At 39.4% G+C, this 18113-nt stretch overlaps 1 protein-coding gene and 1 long non-coding RNA gene across 8 annotated transcripts in view; one reads left to right on the top strand and one right to left on the bottom strand.

Annotated features, from left to right (window-relative positions):
* Window positions 1–16152, bottom strand: part of LOC107976672 (uncharacterized) — a 37262-nt gene extending 21110 nt beyond the window's left edge. The window contains exons 1-3 of one of the 2 annotated variants that reach the window (XR_008537064.1): window positions 15759–16152; window positions 11370–11474; window positions 11083–11210 (exon numbers count right to left, since the gene is read on the bottom strand). This is a non-coding gene — a long non-coding RNA (uncharacterized LOC107976672). The remainder of the gene's footprint in view (window positions 1–11082; window positions 11211–11369; window positions 11475–15758) is intronic. The other variant, XR_008537065.1, reaches the window with a different exon arrangement.
* The window catches only part of PTAR1 (protein prenyltransferase alpha subunit repeat containing 1), a 50567-nt gene continuing 48600 nt past the window's right edge, over window positions 16147–18113 (top strand). For 4 of the 6 annotated variants that reach the window (XM_054658159.1, XM_009456704.5, XM_009456703.4 and 1 more), the window contains exon 1: window positions 16160–16377. In XM_054658159.1, coding sequence (XP_054514134.1) covers window positions 16292–16377 — 86 coding nt within the window. In that variant the 5' untranslated portion in view covers window positions 16160–16291. Of the gene's footprint in view, window positions 16378–18113 lie in introns of all 6 variants that reach the window. The other 2 variants (XM_528318.9, XM_063787757.1) reach the window with 2 other exon arrangements.

The following is an 18113-nucleotide window of genomic DNA, read 5'->3' as shown; positions in this document are numbered from 1 at the left end:
ACAGAACTAGAAAAAGCAATCCTAAAATTCACATGAAACCAAAAAAGAATCTGCACAGCCAAAAGCAAGACTAAGCAAAAGGAACAAATCTGGAGGCATCACATTACCCAACTTCAAACTATACTACAAGCCTATGGTTACCAAAGCAGCATGGTACTGGTATAAAAATAGGCATGTAGACCAATGGAACAGAATAGAGAACTCAGGAATAAAGCCAAATACTTACAGCCAACAGCAAAGAAAAACATAAAGTGGGAAAAGGATACCCTATTCAACAAATAGTGCTGGAATAATTGGCAAGCCAGATGCAGAGAATGAAGCTGGATCCTCATCTCTTACCTTATACAAAAATCAACTCAAGATGTATCAGAAAGTTAAATCTAAGACCTGAAACCATAAAAATTCTGGAAGATGATATCAGAAAAATTATTCTAGACATTGGCTTAGGGAAAGAGTTCATGACCAAGAATCCAAAAGCAAATGCAACAAAAACAAAGATAAATAAATGGGACCTAACTAACCCAAAAAGCTTCTGCACAGCAAAATCATCATCATCATCATCATCATCACAGTAAACATAAATCCACAGAATGGGAGAAAATATTTGCAAACTATGCATTCAACAAAAGACTAATTCTAGAATCTACAAGGAACACAAACAAAACAGCAAGAAAAAAAATTCCATCAAAAAAGTAGGCAAATGACATGAATAGACAACTCTCAAAAGAAGTTAGACAAATGGCCAACAAACAAGAAAAAATGCTAAACACACTAATTATCAGGGAAATGTAAACTAAAAACACAGTGAGATGCCACCTTACTCCTGCAAGAATCGCCACAATTTAAAAATTAAAAAAAAAAACAGATATTGCGTGAATGTTGTAAAAAGTGAACACTTCCACACTGCTGGTGGGAATATAAATTAGTACAACCACTATGGAAAACAGTATGGAGATTCCTTAAATAACCAAAAGTAGAACTACCATTTGATCCAGCAATCCTACTACTGGGTATCTACCCAGAGGAAAATAAGTCATTATATGAAAAAGACGCTTGCACATGCATGTTTATAGCAGCACAATTCACAATTGTAAAAATATGGAACCAGCCTAAATGCCCATCAACCAATGAGTAAATAAAGAAAATATCACATATATATATGTGTATGTATATATATGTGTATATATGTATACATGTATATATGTGTATATATGTATATATGTGTATATATGTATATATGTGTGTATATGTATGTATATACATATATATATATACACACACACACCATGGAATACTACTCAACCATAAAAAGGAATGACATAATGGCATTCGCAGCAACCTGGATGGAGTTGGAGGCCATTATTCTAAGTGAAGTAACTCAGGAATGGAAAATTAAACATTGTGTGTTCTCACTTATAAGTGGGAGCTAAGCTATGAGAATGTAAAGGCATAAGAATGATACAATGGACATTGGGGACTTGGGGGAAAGGGTTGAAGGGGGGTGAGGGATAAAAGACAACATATTGGGTGCAGTGTCCACTGCTCAGGTGATGGGTGCACCAAAATCTCAGAAATCACCACTAAAGAACCTTTCCATGCAACCACCTGTCCACCCAAAACTATTGAAATAAAAATTTTTTCAAATGAAAAGTAGCCAAAAAGAAGAAACTGGAAAAAGTAGTGAAAACTAAACCCACAGTAAATAAAAGGAAGGGAATAGTAAAGATCGAACAGAAATAAATGAAAACAGCAGCAAAATAGAGAGCCTCTTATTCATTCTGCATTGCTAGGGCTGCATTCATGCTATAACAGTAGGTGTTAGTAATTGGAACACAGTATGTGACTCACAAAGTCTAAAATATGTCCTATCTAGCCCTTTAATAAAAGGTTTGGAAGAATTCTGCTTTCTGCTCCAACATGTAAAAGCTTCAAAGTCTTCACTCTCATCCTTACAATAAGACAAAAGGTGAAACTGAAAATCAATTACTTTTCTTAGACCTGTTAAAAAATTAAGGTCACAGAACAAACTGCCACGCAGAAATCTAGAGAGAAGAAAATACAGAGAATCACAGCTGATAACAGCTTACCTGGAGCAGAAGACATTGAATCCATAAACTGGTATGAACATTTAAGTGGTAATCTTGACCAACTGCTAGAGCCTGAATGTGGACTTGCTCTAAACTAAGAAAACCCTTGGGGGCCCAGTCTTAGGGGTCTCCCACACTTTTATGTATTTTACTTCCAGCAACCACACCAGGCTTTCATGGAGATGACCCCAGAACAACACCTTCACATTTTAGTCAAGGGGAGGGGCATGTTGAAATATACCCAAAGCAATCTTCATAGTAAGAACCAATGCTCCAAATGAAATGATGCTACCAGGTCTTTTGACCAAAGAAAGGGCAATTACCCAATCCCAGCCCCTTAGCTTCCCTATCTCACCTAAGAGAAGAAATGTAAAAGGCTAAGAAGCACTACTGAAGGTCAAAGCCCAAGGACTCAGGCCCACTAAATGACTTAAGAGTTAATCACAAAATTATAGATTCCTTTCCCATAGGACCTTACCACCACACCTGCAAGGCTCCAGTTTATACCAATATATTTCAACTAAAAAAGTGACAGGCCACAGATTCTATCTAAGAAGTTCTTAGGAAAACCTAAAGATAACAAGGAAGAAAGATACAAGTACACCTGAGGAAACTGAATCCACTGGCGCTTACGGTTTCAGCAAACATTAAACACAGCCCAGCTTCTGGCCACATTACCATTATAACTTTTCTATTATCCCATACATTATACAAAGTTTTTAGCAAAAGATTACAAGGCAAGCTAAAGGGCAAGAAAAAGCAGTCTGAAGAGACAAAGCAAGAACCTTCATCAAAGCTACGTCCAGGGGGAGGGGGGAGTGGAGGAGAAGAATAATGAAAATATTCTGGCTGGGTGCAGTGGCTTAAGCCTGTAATTCCAGAACTTTGGGAGGCTGAGGCGGGTGAATCACCTGAGGTCAGGAGTTCGAGAACAGCCTGGCCAACATGGTGAAACCCCGTCTCTACTAAAAATACAAAAATTAGCCAGGCGTGTTGGCAGGCGCCTGTAGTCCCAGCTACTCGGGAGGCTGAGGCAAGAAGAATTGCTCAAACTCGGGAGGCAGAGGTTGCAGTGAGCCAAAATCGCCCTGCTGCACCCTAGCCTGGGTGACAGACGGTGAATCTGTCTCAGGAAAAAAAAAAAGAAAAAGAAAAAGAAAAAAAGAAAACAAAATATTCTGGAATTAGTGGTAATGGTTGTATAATCTTGTTAATACACTAAAAACCACTAAATTACATGCTTCAAAGGGTGAATTTTATGTTTTGTGACTATCTCAATTTAAAAAATAATTTTAAAAAGACTTACATAATTATTTATAACTTTTTACAAAATGAAGGTTTTCCTATATTCTCCACGCTCACACAATTGGTGAAAAAATAACATCGAATTAGAGAATAAAATATATCTATGGTAATTGTGAAAATTGATGACAAATTTTAAGAATTATGATTCTCATTACATTAATTCTTTGCTACTCATAACATGAACAATAAAAAAGTAAATACATTGTCTCTTTTTTTCATTCAATACATATATACTTAATATCTGCCTCATATAAGGAATTGTACCATGTTGTTGGGTTACAAAAATGAATCTGACAATGACTTCAACTTAGAAAAAGATATTGGAGATTTACAAAAATAACTGTAAAACAAGGTCATATATGAAAAGTGCCAAACAAAGGCTATACAAAGTACAGTGGAGTCCAAGATTATAGGAAAACATTTCTTTTTTCTTTTTTTTTTTTTTCATTGTTATACTTTTTAAGTTCTGGAATACATGTGCAGAACGTGCAGGTTTGTTACATAGGTATACACGTGCCATGGTGGATTGCTGCACCGATGAACCTATCATCTGCATTAGGTATTTCTCCTTATGCTATCCCTCTCCTTACCCTCCACACCACGACAGGCCCTGGTGTGTGATGTTCACCTCCCTGTGCCCATATGTTCTCATTGTTCAACTCTCAATTATGAATGAGAATGAGTGGTGTTTGGTTTTTTGTTCCTGTGTTAGTTTGCTTAGAATAATGGTTTCCAGCTTCATCCATGTCCCTGCAAAGGACATGAACACATTCTTTTTTATGGCTGCATAGTATTCCATGGTGTGTATGTGCCATATTTTCTTTATCCATGGTGTATATGTGCTACATTTTCTTTATCCAGTCTATTGTTGATGGGCATTAGGGTTGGTTCCAAGTCTTTGCTATTGTGAATAGTGCTGAAATAAACATATGTGTGCATGTATCTTTATAGTAGAATGATTGATAAACCTTTGGGTACATACCCAGTAATGGGATTGTTGGGTCTATTTCTGGTTCTAGATCCTTGAGGAATCACCACACTGTCTTCCATAATGGTTGAACTAATTTACACTCCCACCAATAGTGTAAAAGCATTCCTATTTCTAGGAGAGCATTTCGAACTGAGGTGATTAATGAAGACTTCATGGGAAAGGTGGCAATGGAATTGGGTCTTTGTTTGTTCAGCTGACTCAGCACTACATTTGCAGTGCTTACTATATTCAGGAACTGTACCAGGTACCAGGGAAACAACAATAAAGATGAAATGGATTATCTCATTTTGTTATGTGATAAAACCCAGGAGTGTAGAAGCGTAGATATACATATATATGTGTGTGTGTGTGTGTGTGTGTGTGTGTGCATTTATATATTTTTGTATAACTAAAACAATGTATAAGTTAATAAGAACACTCTTGAAGAATGAGTGGATTTCAACAAAGAAGCATAAATGCTTTCAATGGCTCTAACTCTTCAGAATTTTTTATTTTTTATTTTTTATTTTTTTGAGACAGAGTCTTGCTCTGTCACCCAGGCTGGAGTGCAGTGGTGCAATCTTGGCTCACTGCAACCTCTGCCTCCCAGGTTCAAGCGATTCTCCTGCCTGAGCCTCCCAAGTAGCTGGGATTACAAACACATGCCACCACAGCCAGCTAGTTTTTGTGTTTTTAGTAGAGATGTGGTTTCACAATGTTGGCCAGGCTGGTCTTGAACTCCTGACCTAGTGATCTGCCCACCTTGGCACTGCCAAAATATGGCCTCAAGGTTCCTCATGATTAGGCCTCTGACTAAATTCCAAGTGACTTCCTCTACTATTTCTTTATTACATTTATACATGTAGGTTATTCTACCCTTCCCTATTGTTTCCCATCCTTTCCTTTCATCCATCCATCCATTTAAGTACTCAGAGCCCACTATATTGCAATGCAACATACACAGTGGTACATAAAATAAACAGGACAAATACAGTTCCAGCCCTTGTGAAGTTTACACTCTGTAGATGGATAAAGATATGGAACTAATTAGACAACTGTTTAAATGCATTTGATATATAAAGGAGTCTATGAGAATATAATGAGGGCTTTTACTCCTTTATTACTTTGAGGGATTCAACTTTGTGTGCCGGAATTAGCCGGAAGTACCCTAGATATCTTGCTAGACACATGCATGACAGAGGATGGAAGATAAACCCTTAAAACATTCAAGGGGCTGCCACCTTAGTGAAGTTTCTAGGAGTCCATTAGTTGGGGCATGGCACATTTCTACCAAGGTGAAGGGCAAGTTGCTTCATCTTGCACGCTCTACCACTGAGAAGGAGATACAAGGGCCACTTTGGATTCAAATTGTGACATATACCCTAGTTGAATGTTCTACTTTGAGTCACTTACTGAGTAACCCATAGATTTGAATGGATTCCAGAGCAACAGAAGCTTCTGTTGCAGCTCTAAGCTTTTACGCAAGCTGATCTTGGGCCACATGACTCAGCAGATTGAATGGTGCTGAAAGAGCACATTGAAATGTTCTAACAGTAGCAAATAAAAAATGCCATGGCAATACCCCTTGGGTTTTGGGGGAAAAGCCAACCCTTTTCGTTGATAAGCATTACACTTTTGAGAAACAGTTCTGGGGTTGCTATTGGGCCCCCAGGACTGAATATCTGACTAAGAAACACTAACTAGTCATGTGACATGAGCTTTCCATAGAGAGCTACGGTGTTACCTGACTCAGGACCACAATGCTGTAAATGAGATATACAAGATCAGGCTCAAACAGTTCCCAAAGACACAAGTTGCAAGAGTAAGTGACCCAGACACCTTCAGTATCAGTGGGTTCTGCATTCCTGGATTCAACTAAATGATCATCAAAAATATTCAGAAAAAATAAAAACATAATACAGATTAAAAGAATCAATATAGTATCACAACCATTTACATCTTATTAGGTATTTGAAGTAATCTAGAGATGATTTAAAGTATAGGCTGGGCGCAGTGGCTCACACCTATAATCCCAGCACTTGGGAAGCCAAGGAAGGTGGATCATCTGAGGTCAGGAGTTTGAGACCAGCTTGGCCAACATGGTGAAACCCCATCTCTACTAAAAATACAAAAAATTAGCTGGAAGTAGTGGCACATGCCTGTAATCCCAGCTACTTGGGAGGCTGAGGCAGGAGAATCGCTTGGATCCGGGAGGTGGAGGTTGTAGTGAGCCGATATTGCACCATTGCACTCCAGCCTGGGTAACAAGAGCGAAACTCCATCTCAAAAAAACCAAAAAACAAAATGAAAGCAAACTATATAGGAAGATGTGCATAGGATATATACAAAAATTGTGCCATTTTATATAAGCAACATGAGCATGTACAGATTTTGGTATCCACGGGGATCCTGGAAACAATCCTCCACAGATACTGAGGAATGACTGTACTTACTCCTATTGCATTGATATCTCTCCCTTGATCTACATATATGGCCTCATGGAGAATTCTCTAAGACATGTGACTGAGGAAGAGAAAATTTGGGCCTCGTTTGGTTTCCAAACAGCTCTCCACAATATGTTGGTACTACCCAAAAGTGGATGGCTTTAGCATGACAGCCTCACTCAGAAATAGTCTTTAAAAACTGAGAAGGGAGATTCTCCAAGTAGGCAGAACTTCAGACTGTATATCTAGCAGTCCACTTAGACTAAAAAGAGACATGGCAGAGGAGTAGGTCAACATTGATTCATGGACAGTGGCTAACAGTTTGCTTAAATAGTCAGGGACTCTGGTATATTTATGTGACAGTTGATACTGAATGTCAACTTGATTGGATTGAAGGATACAAAGTATTGATCCCCTGGGTGTGTCTGTGAGGATGTTGCCAAAGGAGATTAATATTTGAGTCTGTGGGCTGGGAAAGGCAGACCCACCCTTAATCTGGTGGGCACAACCTAATTAGCTGCCAGCGAATATAAAGCAGGCAGAAAAAACTCAAAGGACAAGATGGGCCTAGCCTCCTAGCCTACATCTTTCTCCTGTGCTGGGTGCTTCTTGCCCTCGAACATCGGACTCCAAGTTCTTCAGTTTTGGGACTCAGACTGGCTTCCTTTCTCCTCAGCTTCAGACAGCCTATTGTGAGAGCTTGCGATCATGTAAGTTAATACTTAATAAACTCCTGTCTCTCTCTCAGTATATATATATTAATAGGATGTATTATATCCTATAGGATATATATATATCCTATTAGTTCTCTCCCTCTAAGAGAACCCTGACTAATACAATGTATGAACTAATTATACAGGAATTAGCAAAATTTGGTAATTGATGATAAAGAAGTTTGGGGAAGAGGTATGAGGAGAGACCTCTCTGAATAGGCATAGATTCTGGTGTTATTTGTGTTCCATATGAATGCTCAAAAAAGGCCATCCATTGCAGAAAATGTTCAATAATCAGGACAAAGTGTTCCATTCGACAGCTGATACTCAGCCTCTTTCCCTAGCCATGACAATGTTTGCTTTATGGGCTCATGATGATAGTGGCCATAGAGATTATACCTATGTGCAATAATGCAGGTTTTATTCCCCCTCCAACCCCCATGCAAAGCTGATCTTGTTAGAGTCATTGCTAGGTGCCCAAGCTTTCAACAACAGGGACCAAAAGTAACCAACAAGCTACCTGATGGCAGGTTGTTTACAATGGATTCTTCCATCATCAGGACAGCAATTTGACGTTTTCCTGCCCCAGTTTCTTCATCACTATCCATAGATATACTGAATGCCTTGTTTACAATCATGATACCTGATATGGTTTGGATATGTGTGCCCTTTAAATCTCATGTTGAAATGTCATTTCCTACCTCATTAATATATACATATAACTACTATGTATTCAGAAAAAATAAAAATAAAAACAGTTTTTTAAAAAAAGAAATGTGGTCTCCAGTGTTGGCGGTGGAGCCTGGTGGGAGTTGTTTGGATCGTGGGAGACAGATCCCTCATTAATGGTTTGGTGCTATCCCCTTCATTAGGGAACTGTAGCTCTGAGTTCACATGAGATCTGGTTGTTTAGAAGTGTGTGGAACCTCCCCCTTTTCTCTCTTACTCCCACTCTCACCATGTAAGACACCTGCTCCATTTTTGCCTTCTCCATGATCGTAAGCTCCCTGGGGCCTCCCCAGACACCAAGCAGATGCCAGCATCATGCTTCCTGTAAAGCCTGTGGAATCATGAGTGAATTAAACCTCTTTCCTTTATAAATTACCCAGCCTCAGGTATTCCTTTTCAGCAATGCAGGAACAGCCTAATACAGTACCCCAATTAACACATGATAGGTTTTCTTTTCAAGACAGGCAAAGCACCACCTTCTATCCCGTATTCTCTTCTGCAATGTGACCTTCACACTATCCCATGGGACTTCCTCCATCCCCTTGATTCTGGGGAAGTACTGTGACCGCTTTGACCATTTTAATATTGCAAAATTGATGCTATACCCTTAACCAACCTGAGCTCTCATTTCCTGCCTCTTGGAAGTTAGCTGCTGTGTATAATTTCCTGAGCTCACTATGCACTGAAAAGCCCTGGAGCATGAGATGCCAGTTGAAAAGAGAGAACAAGAAGCACCACGGCACCAGACATGTGAGTAAAGAAATAATCAGACATCTAGGCCAGTCAAGGCTTTTGATGACTTCAGCCCCAGCCATTATCTTTCTGTAACTGCATGACACTAACAACTGCCCAGTTGGTCCCAGTCAATCCACAGAACTGCCAGAAATAATAATATTGTTTTAAGCCACCAAGCTTGAGGTTTATTTGTTACACAACAATACATAACTAGCATACCTAATTTTTGACCAACGAACTCATTTTAAAACAAAAGGAGCACAGGAATAGGGTTCATACCCATGGGATTCACTGACCATAACATACCCCACCATTCTAAAGCAGTTTACTTAATTAGGCAGCAGAATGACCTATTGAAGTCGCAAATACAGTGCTAGATTGGGCAGCACAATGTGGGTTGTGGTGCTGTCTTACAAGATCGATATGCAATCTGAAGCACCATCCAGTGCATTATGTCATATTTTCCATACCTAGAATACATGTATCCAGGGACCAAGGGCCAGTGGCTTCTCTTACTATTACCCCTAATGAACCTCACAATTTTTTTCACTCACCAAAGCAAAATGAGTGAACTGTACTGAATTGTCTGTTGGCAACTTGGGATTGTCACCCGGGCATTATCATTACCCCTTTCTAAATTCTCCTTCATAACATAGCAGATTTTGCTAGTAAGAACACAAGATTTGGAAAGCAGAAAGAAGAGACCATTATTCTCCAGGGACAGTTGCAAGGAGAACCATGTACAGAGAGCCAGCATGAGGTCTGACACCCTTCCAGATGAGTTTCTTGAGAAACACTTGAGTAGGTGCCATAAAAAGGCTGGTAGGAGCTTCCTAGAGGTTCTTGAGACTTGAAGTAGCTTCTGGACAAGGTATAGTCCCCTGTTTTATTGCTGAAGACTGAGATATTTGATGACGGTTCCCCTGACTTGTTACCTCACCCTTCCAACAGGTATGTAAGCCTCAAATGACTTATATTAAACCCTTCTTACTTAGAATACAGAGTATGACTTGTTTTCCTGACAGGACCTTAACTATATACTTCATAATACATAAGTTTTTATTCTGCAAACATATTTAACATTCAGCCCAGAAAACTGTTCAGTGTAGTACAATAAAGAACACAGAGTATACAGAATGGAAAAAAATTGGAACTAGGCAGTCACTTTCATTGTTGTCATTTGGGTAACCACCATCCTGAGTCTGAAATCACTTTACAAACGCTGTAAGGTTGGTAAAACTTATTAATTTGGCCTTCTTTCAATTCCTCAGACATGCTGTTAGCTCTTCTGTTCTTAGGCCTTCACCCTAATGTTTCATCGCCAGTGAGGTTCTTTCCCTGCTTTTCACAGGGCTGGTTTCTTCTCATCTTTTAGGTTTCAGCTTAAACATCACCACCCAGAGCAGGCTTCTCTGACTACAGCATCCAAAGCTATGTCCTTACCCTGACACTTTTATCATCTACCATGGTACCCTGCTTTCTCCTTTTGTGCCATTTATTACAATTTTTCATTAGATATTTGTCTGTTTACTTGAATATTGTTTATCTCTTCTATCAGACTGTAAGTCCCACAGAAGGCATGAACCATTTCTGTTTCTCTCACCATTGAATACCCGGCAGCTAGCACAATGTCTAATATACAGTATCACTCATTAAAATTTATGGAATAAATCAAATTGTTTGGCGTCTTGTCCTCTCAGGGATAGTATTTAGCCTCTTCCTCCTACAAACCAAAGAGATTATCTTTTGTACTGTCCTTTTTGCACACTGATGACTCAGAGGACTTACCATAGCAATTAAAGTGCTTAAAGTCAGAAGCCATCATTTGGAGTCTTATTATTTGACATTCCTTCCTAAAATTCACACTATCAGTCTCTATAAATATTATTCCGCAAATTAAGAGCATAAATCAAATAACAAAAAAAGCTCATCATTTCCTATGGGTAATGTTGGCCTGGTGTTAATAATTTTGATGTGTCTCAGACATAGCTTAAAACATAGAAACAGAAAGAAACTGAGATATAAGGTATATTAGGAAATTTCTGAATGGAAAAATTAACTTTAGAAGGGAGATGAAAGGAGGTATAGCCTTGTCTTACTTTTAGATAGTTACTGAAGAGGTTTCAGACTGAACCTCTACTGTGGCCAAAATGAAGTTCCTACTCCCTTTCTAAATTTCCAGTTATGTTTGAACCTGTCTATGGCTTTCACCTCTGTCACAGTTACACTGAAAAATAAGCAGAAAAAAACTTAAGGATGTACTTATATTTGTATACTTTAAAAATTTAGTCATTCATTAAAAGGCTTCATTACTAAGAAAATTCTTATGACAATCTGACATCTTCAGTACTGTACATGAGAAACTAATTGCATCATTGAGAGATACCCATCTCCTTAGCTGTTTCTATGCGCAGATCCTGGAATGGCGCTTTCTCTCTAGACATTTTCTTCTGTTCTTTTCTAAAGATTACATAATGAGTCTCCTGGGCCTCTGTGGTAGGAAGGATGAACAGGGCAAAGGAAAAGGATGATATTTTGGAACTATCAAATAAAATAAAACATCACTTACTCAGCAACGAAAACCATTTATGTAACTAATATCCTTATTCCTGTATTTTTATGGGTTCTAATATCAGCATTAACTGGTCATTTAAAGTCATCTTCGTTATTATCATCTTGATAACATTTACATACTTTGTCAGCACAGAAAACGTTCATGCTTTAACTAGATTAATTATAATTGCAGTATACCAATTCTCTTTAAAAGTGTTAAACAAGTTTCATATTGAAATTATCTAGCTTAGCCTTAGTTTACTATTATGTTTTAATATGGATTTACTAGTAATGACACTTTTATTCATAGAAATAAATAACTTGAACAGTGCTTCTCAGTTCAAAGATGCTATCACATGTATTTTCTCATTTTTATCCCAAAACTGGAATAATGAAGAGCTAGAAATATCAACTAATAACAATAGATGCACTACCATGCATGGGTGGTTTTGTATATTTTTAAACAGTTCTTGAATATATAGTAAGTCATACTTGGGGAAATAAACCAACACACCAAGGCAAAGAGTATACAAATATCTTAAGTTTAATGTACATATCTTTTAAAGTATATTTATTAAGTTCTATTCCTTTTCTTGAAATAATCTTTAATACTTTTTTTTTTTTTTTGAGAGACTGAGTCTCACTCTGTCGCCCAGGCTGGAGTGCAGTGGCACGGTAAGATCTCAGCTCACTGCAAGCTCCGCCTCACTGGTTCACGCCATTCTCCTGCCTCAGTCTCCCGAGTAGCTGGGACTACAGGCGTCTGCCACCATGCCCGGCTAATTTTTTGTATTTTTAGCAGAATGTTGGCCAGGATGGTCTTGATCTTCTCACCTCGTGATCTGCCCGCCTCGGCCTCCCAAAGCGCTGGGATTACAGGCATGAGCCACCACGCCCAGCCTAATAAAAATTTTAAAGATGGGCATCATTCCTGTTGATTTTTCTTAAGAATTCATAAAACACATCAATATTGTGGCTTCTTGGTTAATATTTTGTTACCCTTCAACTATTTCTTTGCTAGTAAGTTCTTAAATTTTAGATTTTAAGATAGTGGATAGGGCTAAGGTCTGCAAAATTTAAGATATAGGTAACCACAATGACAATATAATAAGCCATTCAAAATTGGGCATTAATTTTTTTGAGATGAGGTCTCACTATGTTGCTCTGGCTGATCTTCACACTCCTGGATTCAAGCAATCCTCTCAGCCTCCAGAGTAGCTAGGACTACAGAAGTGTGCCTCCCCACTTGGCTACTTAATTTTTGTAATGGAGGAAATAAGACTGTTCTTTCCGTAATAATAGCTAGCACATGGTAGAACATATTTAGTACTATTTGAATTCTATATTGTAAAATGTTATCAGAAAATGAGATTCAAATAAAAATAAATGGAGTTATAAACAACATGTCAGTAATGTAAGCGGCATAATACAAAGCAAAGATGGAAATGGATGACAAGGCATCTTCATTTCTTCACAAAAGTCACTAAAACTACCTCACTGTCCTCGTTCCCTCCAGGGTCCTCAAGACATACATTAGGTTTTTCATTGTAAAACTTTGGGACATCCAGAAACGTATAAAGAATATATATTTATTGGTCTTAATTATCTCAATTCTATCATACAGAGATAATCATTGTTAACATTTTAGTTTGTATCCCCCCCATCTATTTTATATATATGTACAATTATATCTATATTACATACAATTTGTATGGTATATATGAAATTAGGATTATATTGTATTGTATTTGTATTTGGTACTTGTTTTGGTCATTACATATCCACATTTTCCTCTATCATCAATTAGTCTTCTAAAATAAGAAACGTGTGGTTTTTGGGAGTGGGTAGGAAGATTGTCAAAATATATTCACAACCATGTAAATGATAATAATAGACATGGTCACTTAAAAAAATCAATATATCTGTAAGAAAATTAGTATGCACATAAGATATTTGGCTAATTAACAAACAAATATATCAGCTCCTTATTAATATATAATTTAAAAAACTTTTCTTAGGCCAGGTGCAGTGGCTCAAGCCTGTAATCCCAGCACTTTGGGAGGCCGAGGTGGGTGGTCAGGAGTTGAGGTCAGGAATTCGAGACCAGCCTGGCCAACATGGCGAAACCCAGTCTCTACTAAAAATAGAAAAATTAGCCAGGTGTGGTGGCGTGTGTCTGTAATACCAGCTACTCAGGAGGCTGACACAGGAGAATCGCTTGAACCTGTACCACTGCACTGCAGCCTGCACAACAGAGTGAGAATCCGTCTCAAAAAAAAAAAAATTCTTAAATTACAAATGTTACTTTGCTCTTTACATTACATAGTCAAATTGTCCTATGAAAATACCTCTAACACTTTGGTATATATTCTTCTAGTTATAATGTGATTTTCAAATACTAAATAGCATCTTACCATATAAATTTATAATTTAATCAATCCCCTCTCATTGGGCATTTAAGTTATTTACTGTATTTTATTATCAATAAATGAACATAAATCTTGTAGTCCTTCGACAAAATCACGCTGAATTTATTATGCCCTATTCTTCTATACATATATATCATTATTGAGGATTTATGAATTTCAAATCTTAAATTCTTTGGACTTCAGTTTTCTTATCTGTAAAATTAGAGAGTTGGCTCAGAGTTCTAATTATGCTCCAATTCTAAAAAAAAACAAGTTCTAAACATAGTAGATTCTTAATAATTGGGGTAAAACAATTTGTGAATTCTTAGAGGAAACAAGATACAATGCATGCCTTTCAAATGACTATAAAGAGGTTGCATGTGGAGAGGGCATACACAGAATCATACAGAGGAATTCTGTTTCTGAAATAGCTGTTTTACATCAAAATTTGGGGACAAAGTTTTCTTTTTTCCCTGTTAAATAAAGCCTTTCGGGGAAAATCATTATTTCTGAGTGTGCTGCTTTGATCTCTGCCTCCAGAAATTGGGATTTATTTCCCACTGCCATTAGGATGCAAGGTCCTGATTAAGAAAACTTACTAAGTTTAAGAATTTTAATTTAAGAACTGGTCTTACATTCTTAATCAGGATATTTAAAGTTGTCTTTTGCCTTGGAATCTAAGCACACATTCCACTCTTTTCACTGCTTCACTCCAGAACTTGTTATCGGTTAAATTTTGTTTGATTTTACTAACTCTTTTTTTTTCTTTCTTTCTTTTTTTTTTTTTTTGAGATGACATTTCGCTTTTGTTGCCCAGGCTGGAGTGCAGGGCACAGTCTTGGCTTACTGCAACGTCCGTCTCCCGGGTTCAAGCGATTCTCCTGCCTCAGCCTCCCAAGTAGCTGGAGCTACAGGCATGCACCACGACGCCCGGCTAATTTTGTATTTTAAGTAGAGACGGGGTTTCACCCTGTTGGCCAGGCTGGTCTCAAACTCCTGATCTCAGGTGATCCACCCGCCTTGGCCTCCCAAAGTGCTAGGATTACAGGCACGAGACACCGTACCCGGCCGACTTTACTAATTCTTAATCCTGTCCCACCTTGCTGGCTACAATTTTGTGAAACTTCTATCTCACTTCTTTTTTTTTTTTTTTTTTTTAGATGGAGTCTTGCTCTGTCGCCAGGCTGGAGGGCAGTGGCGAGTAGCTGGGATTACAGGCGCCCGCCACCACGCCCGGCTTTTTTTTTTTTTTTTTTTTTTTGTATTTTTAGTAGAGACTGGGTTTCACCGTGTTAGCCAGGATGGTCTCGATCTCCTGACCTCGTGATCCGCCCGCCTTGGCCTCCCAAAGTGCTGGGATTACAGGCGTGAGCCACCGCACCTGGCCAGATTTCAAGGGTGGAAGAATAAAACTGAACCAAAGGCAGCCAGATTTTTCTACCACAGAGGGGCAAAAGAAAACCTGATACACAAAAATTTTAGTTATGGCATTTCAAAATCCTAAATAAACTAGAAAGCTCGTTTTTCCTACAAAAATTTATTTTTGCTATTATGAACAAACCCTGTCAGAGCCTTGATCCTTTTTTTTAAATTCCAAAATTGACGCAAAGGCTACCAAATGCAGTACAAAATGAAGTCGAAAAATCTAAAAACGATTTCACTTCTACTTCCTACATACAGATGGCAAATAACTTTTCCTTCACTTTCCTTTCTCTTCCTTTAATAAATTTAAGAATTTTAATTAATGTCTTTTAAAAAGGCTGCTTTCAAGTTCAGAGACAAAAACTGGCACAGTTAGAAAGGAGGTCACCAACACGGTCAAATAGGGACTCGCTCCGCCGCAATGCCTCTGGACCTCTTCATCTCTCAGGCTGGGAAAATAAAGCGGACAAGCTCTGAAAAACGCCCGGGACTAACTGTTAAGAAGCCCTGCATCCTCAGTTGAACATTCCTTCAGGAATGCCCGGGGACCTTGCTGGGGGGGTTCAGGAAGGTGTCTGACTCTCTGGGAGTGTGTCTTGAGGTTTCGCCTAAAACTTAAAATAAGAAAATCGGAGGCCTGAGAGAACTTTGCAAACAAATGGCCAGCATCTTCTCTGACGCTTAGAAACTCCGTTACCCGCGCGGAGGCGAACTTCTCCACTCACTGGGAGGCCACCAACCCTAGCTAACGCCACGCCCAGGCCGCCAACTGGCTGACCCGGAAGTGCTCGGCGGCGGCCGCGGCGGCGGGGGCGCGGCCTAGCCGAAGCACGCGCGCGCGCGCGCGCGCTCGCTCTCCGCGGAACTCTCGCCGGCGGCCCGGCTCACGCGGAGGCGCGCCCGAACTGTCGCGGCCGCCGCCAACATGGCCGAGACCAACGAGGAGGTGGCGGTGCTGGTGCAGCGGGTTGTGAAGGACATCACTAACGCCTTCAGGAGGAACCCACACATGTGAGTCGCGCGCCTCCGCCGCCTCCGAGGGTCGTCGGGAGCGGGCGGGGGCGGGGCCAAGCGTCCACCCGACCTCGGGCGGCGGGCGGACCGCGGGTCCTGGCCCACGCGCCCTTCTAGGGAGGAGGCAGAGCCGTGTCGGGCGGGACCGTTGTCGGCCGCCGCTGGCCCGGCTTTCCGCTACCGGGACGCGCTCGCGGTCGAGTCCCTAGAAGTGACCTCAAAAAATCAAAACGGAACTACTTTCTCTGTCCCTCCCCACCTTTTCATAGGAGTTCACGAAACTCCAGAGACTTCCCCCGTAGGTCGACATCCTTCCTGCGTTTAAGGTACTCGGGCGCACACAACGATGTGGGTCCGTGTATGCCTTGTAAACACAACTCTTGAGATTCATCCCGGACGTTGGCAAGAGAGGGTAACCGATCCTCTTACTTTTAATGAGCCTCAAACCCCTCAGTTTACTAACTAAAGGTGGTTTGAGGCTGCTTTTGACTTTCGCCTTACTTGCCACAAAATTGTAAAGTGACTCCGATAAAACGTTGTGTTTTGAAGGTGAACAGAACATTCTCAAGAGAAGCTTCTGTGGGCGCAGTGTGGAGTCTGGGATAAAGCAAATGAAACCTTGATACTTTTTAGCATAAGCGGATTCATAGTTACAAGGAGCATGTTAACTCGTTTTTATCCCAACACTGCTGCCCTCTTTAACGGGACACTGCAGAACTGACATATGTATCTCTTCCATTTTACTTGAAGTACTGTGGGAAGATACCGCAAGAGTCTACTTTTTGTAACACTTTGCTTTTATGTAACAAGTGAAAAGAAAGCTATTGAGAGAGAGAGAGAGAGATCTACATTATACAAAGGTGTAGGGAAGAAGCAACAATGTACCTCCTTTCCCATACCTCTTCCTCCTCAAAGAAAAGAAACATGGCATCCAGTTCTGCATTACTTTCACTTTAGCTAGTTGTTTTTGGAGTTTATTTTTATTTTTATTTTTTAGTTTATTATTTTTTATTATTTATTATTTAGCTTATTTATTTTTATTTTATTCTTTAGACTGGAGCTCATGATTTTTTTTTTTAAGTATTCTAACCGGTTCAGCTTTTCTGCCTAAAAAAGTTGCCAAACTTGTATCTTACCAAAGTGTTCTTTTCCTCCAAGGTGATGATTGTAAAACAGTTAAGAAGCCGTTGGATGTTTTGCTCCCTTGTGGCACACAATTGGAGACGTGCAACTGTGCCACATTAAAAACAAAACACTGCTGGCCTCAAAACACACCTGCCACCTCTGACAGCATCCACTTCCCTCCCTCTTATGACTGCTGCCTTTTTCAAAATGAGAGTGTTTGGAATGATTTCCTGGCAGTATCCATAGTGGTTGCTGAGCCTTCTAAAGAATGCTTTGATGCCTTGCTGTATATCAGTCTTTCGATTTCTTTTTGAGAATGGGAGCCTTAGTGCAAGTAAGAGACGACCTCAAAAAAAAAAAGTTGGACAAATGAAGAGTGTATTTTCTCATCACTGGTATTTTTCTAGAAGAAATTACAGCAGAGATTAGAAATCTAATACAAAATGTCGTAATCATCTTATGTTCTCTTCTTTGAGGTAGACTAAAAGAGCATCATTATATTTGAAGAAACCAAGATTGAATGTTCATTGGCTTGGCAGTTTTTAACACAGTGCAGTTTGGAACATGTCCCAGTTCTTGTGGATCACATTTATGGAAACTCTTAAAGG

The sequence above is a fragment of the Pan troglodytes genome, chromosome 11 (assembly GCF_028858775.2).
Source record: "Pan troglodytes isolate AG18354 chromosome 11, NHGRI_mPanTro3-v2.0_pri, whole genome shotgun sequence".
Lineage (NCBI taxonomy): Eukaryota > Metazoa > Chordata > Mammalia > Primates > Hominidae > Pan > Pan troglodytes.
This window is presented reverse-complemented; position numbering and strand designations above follow the sequence as displayed.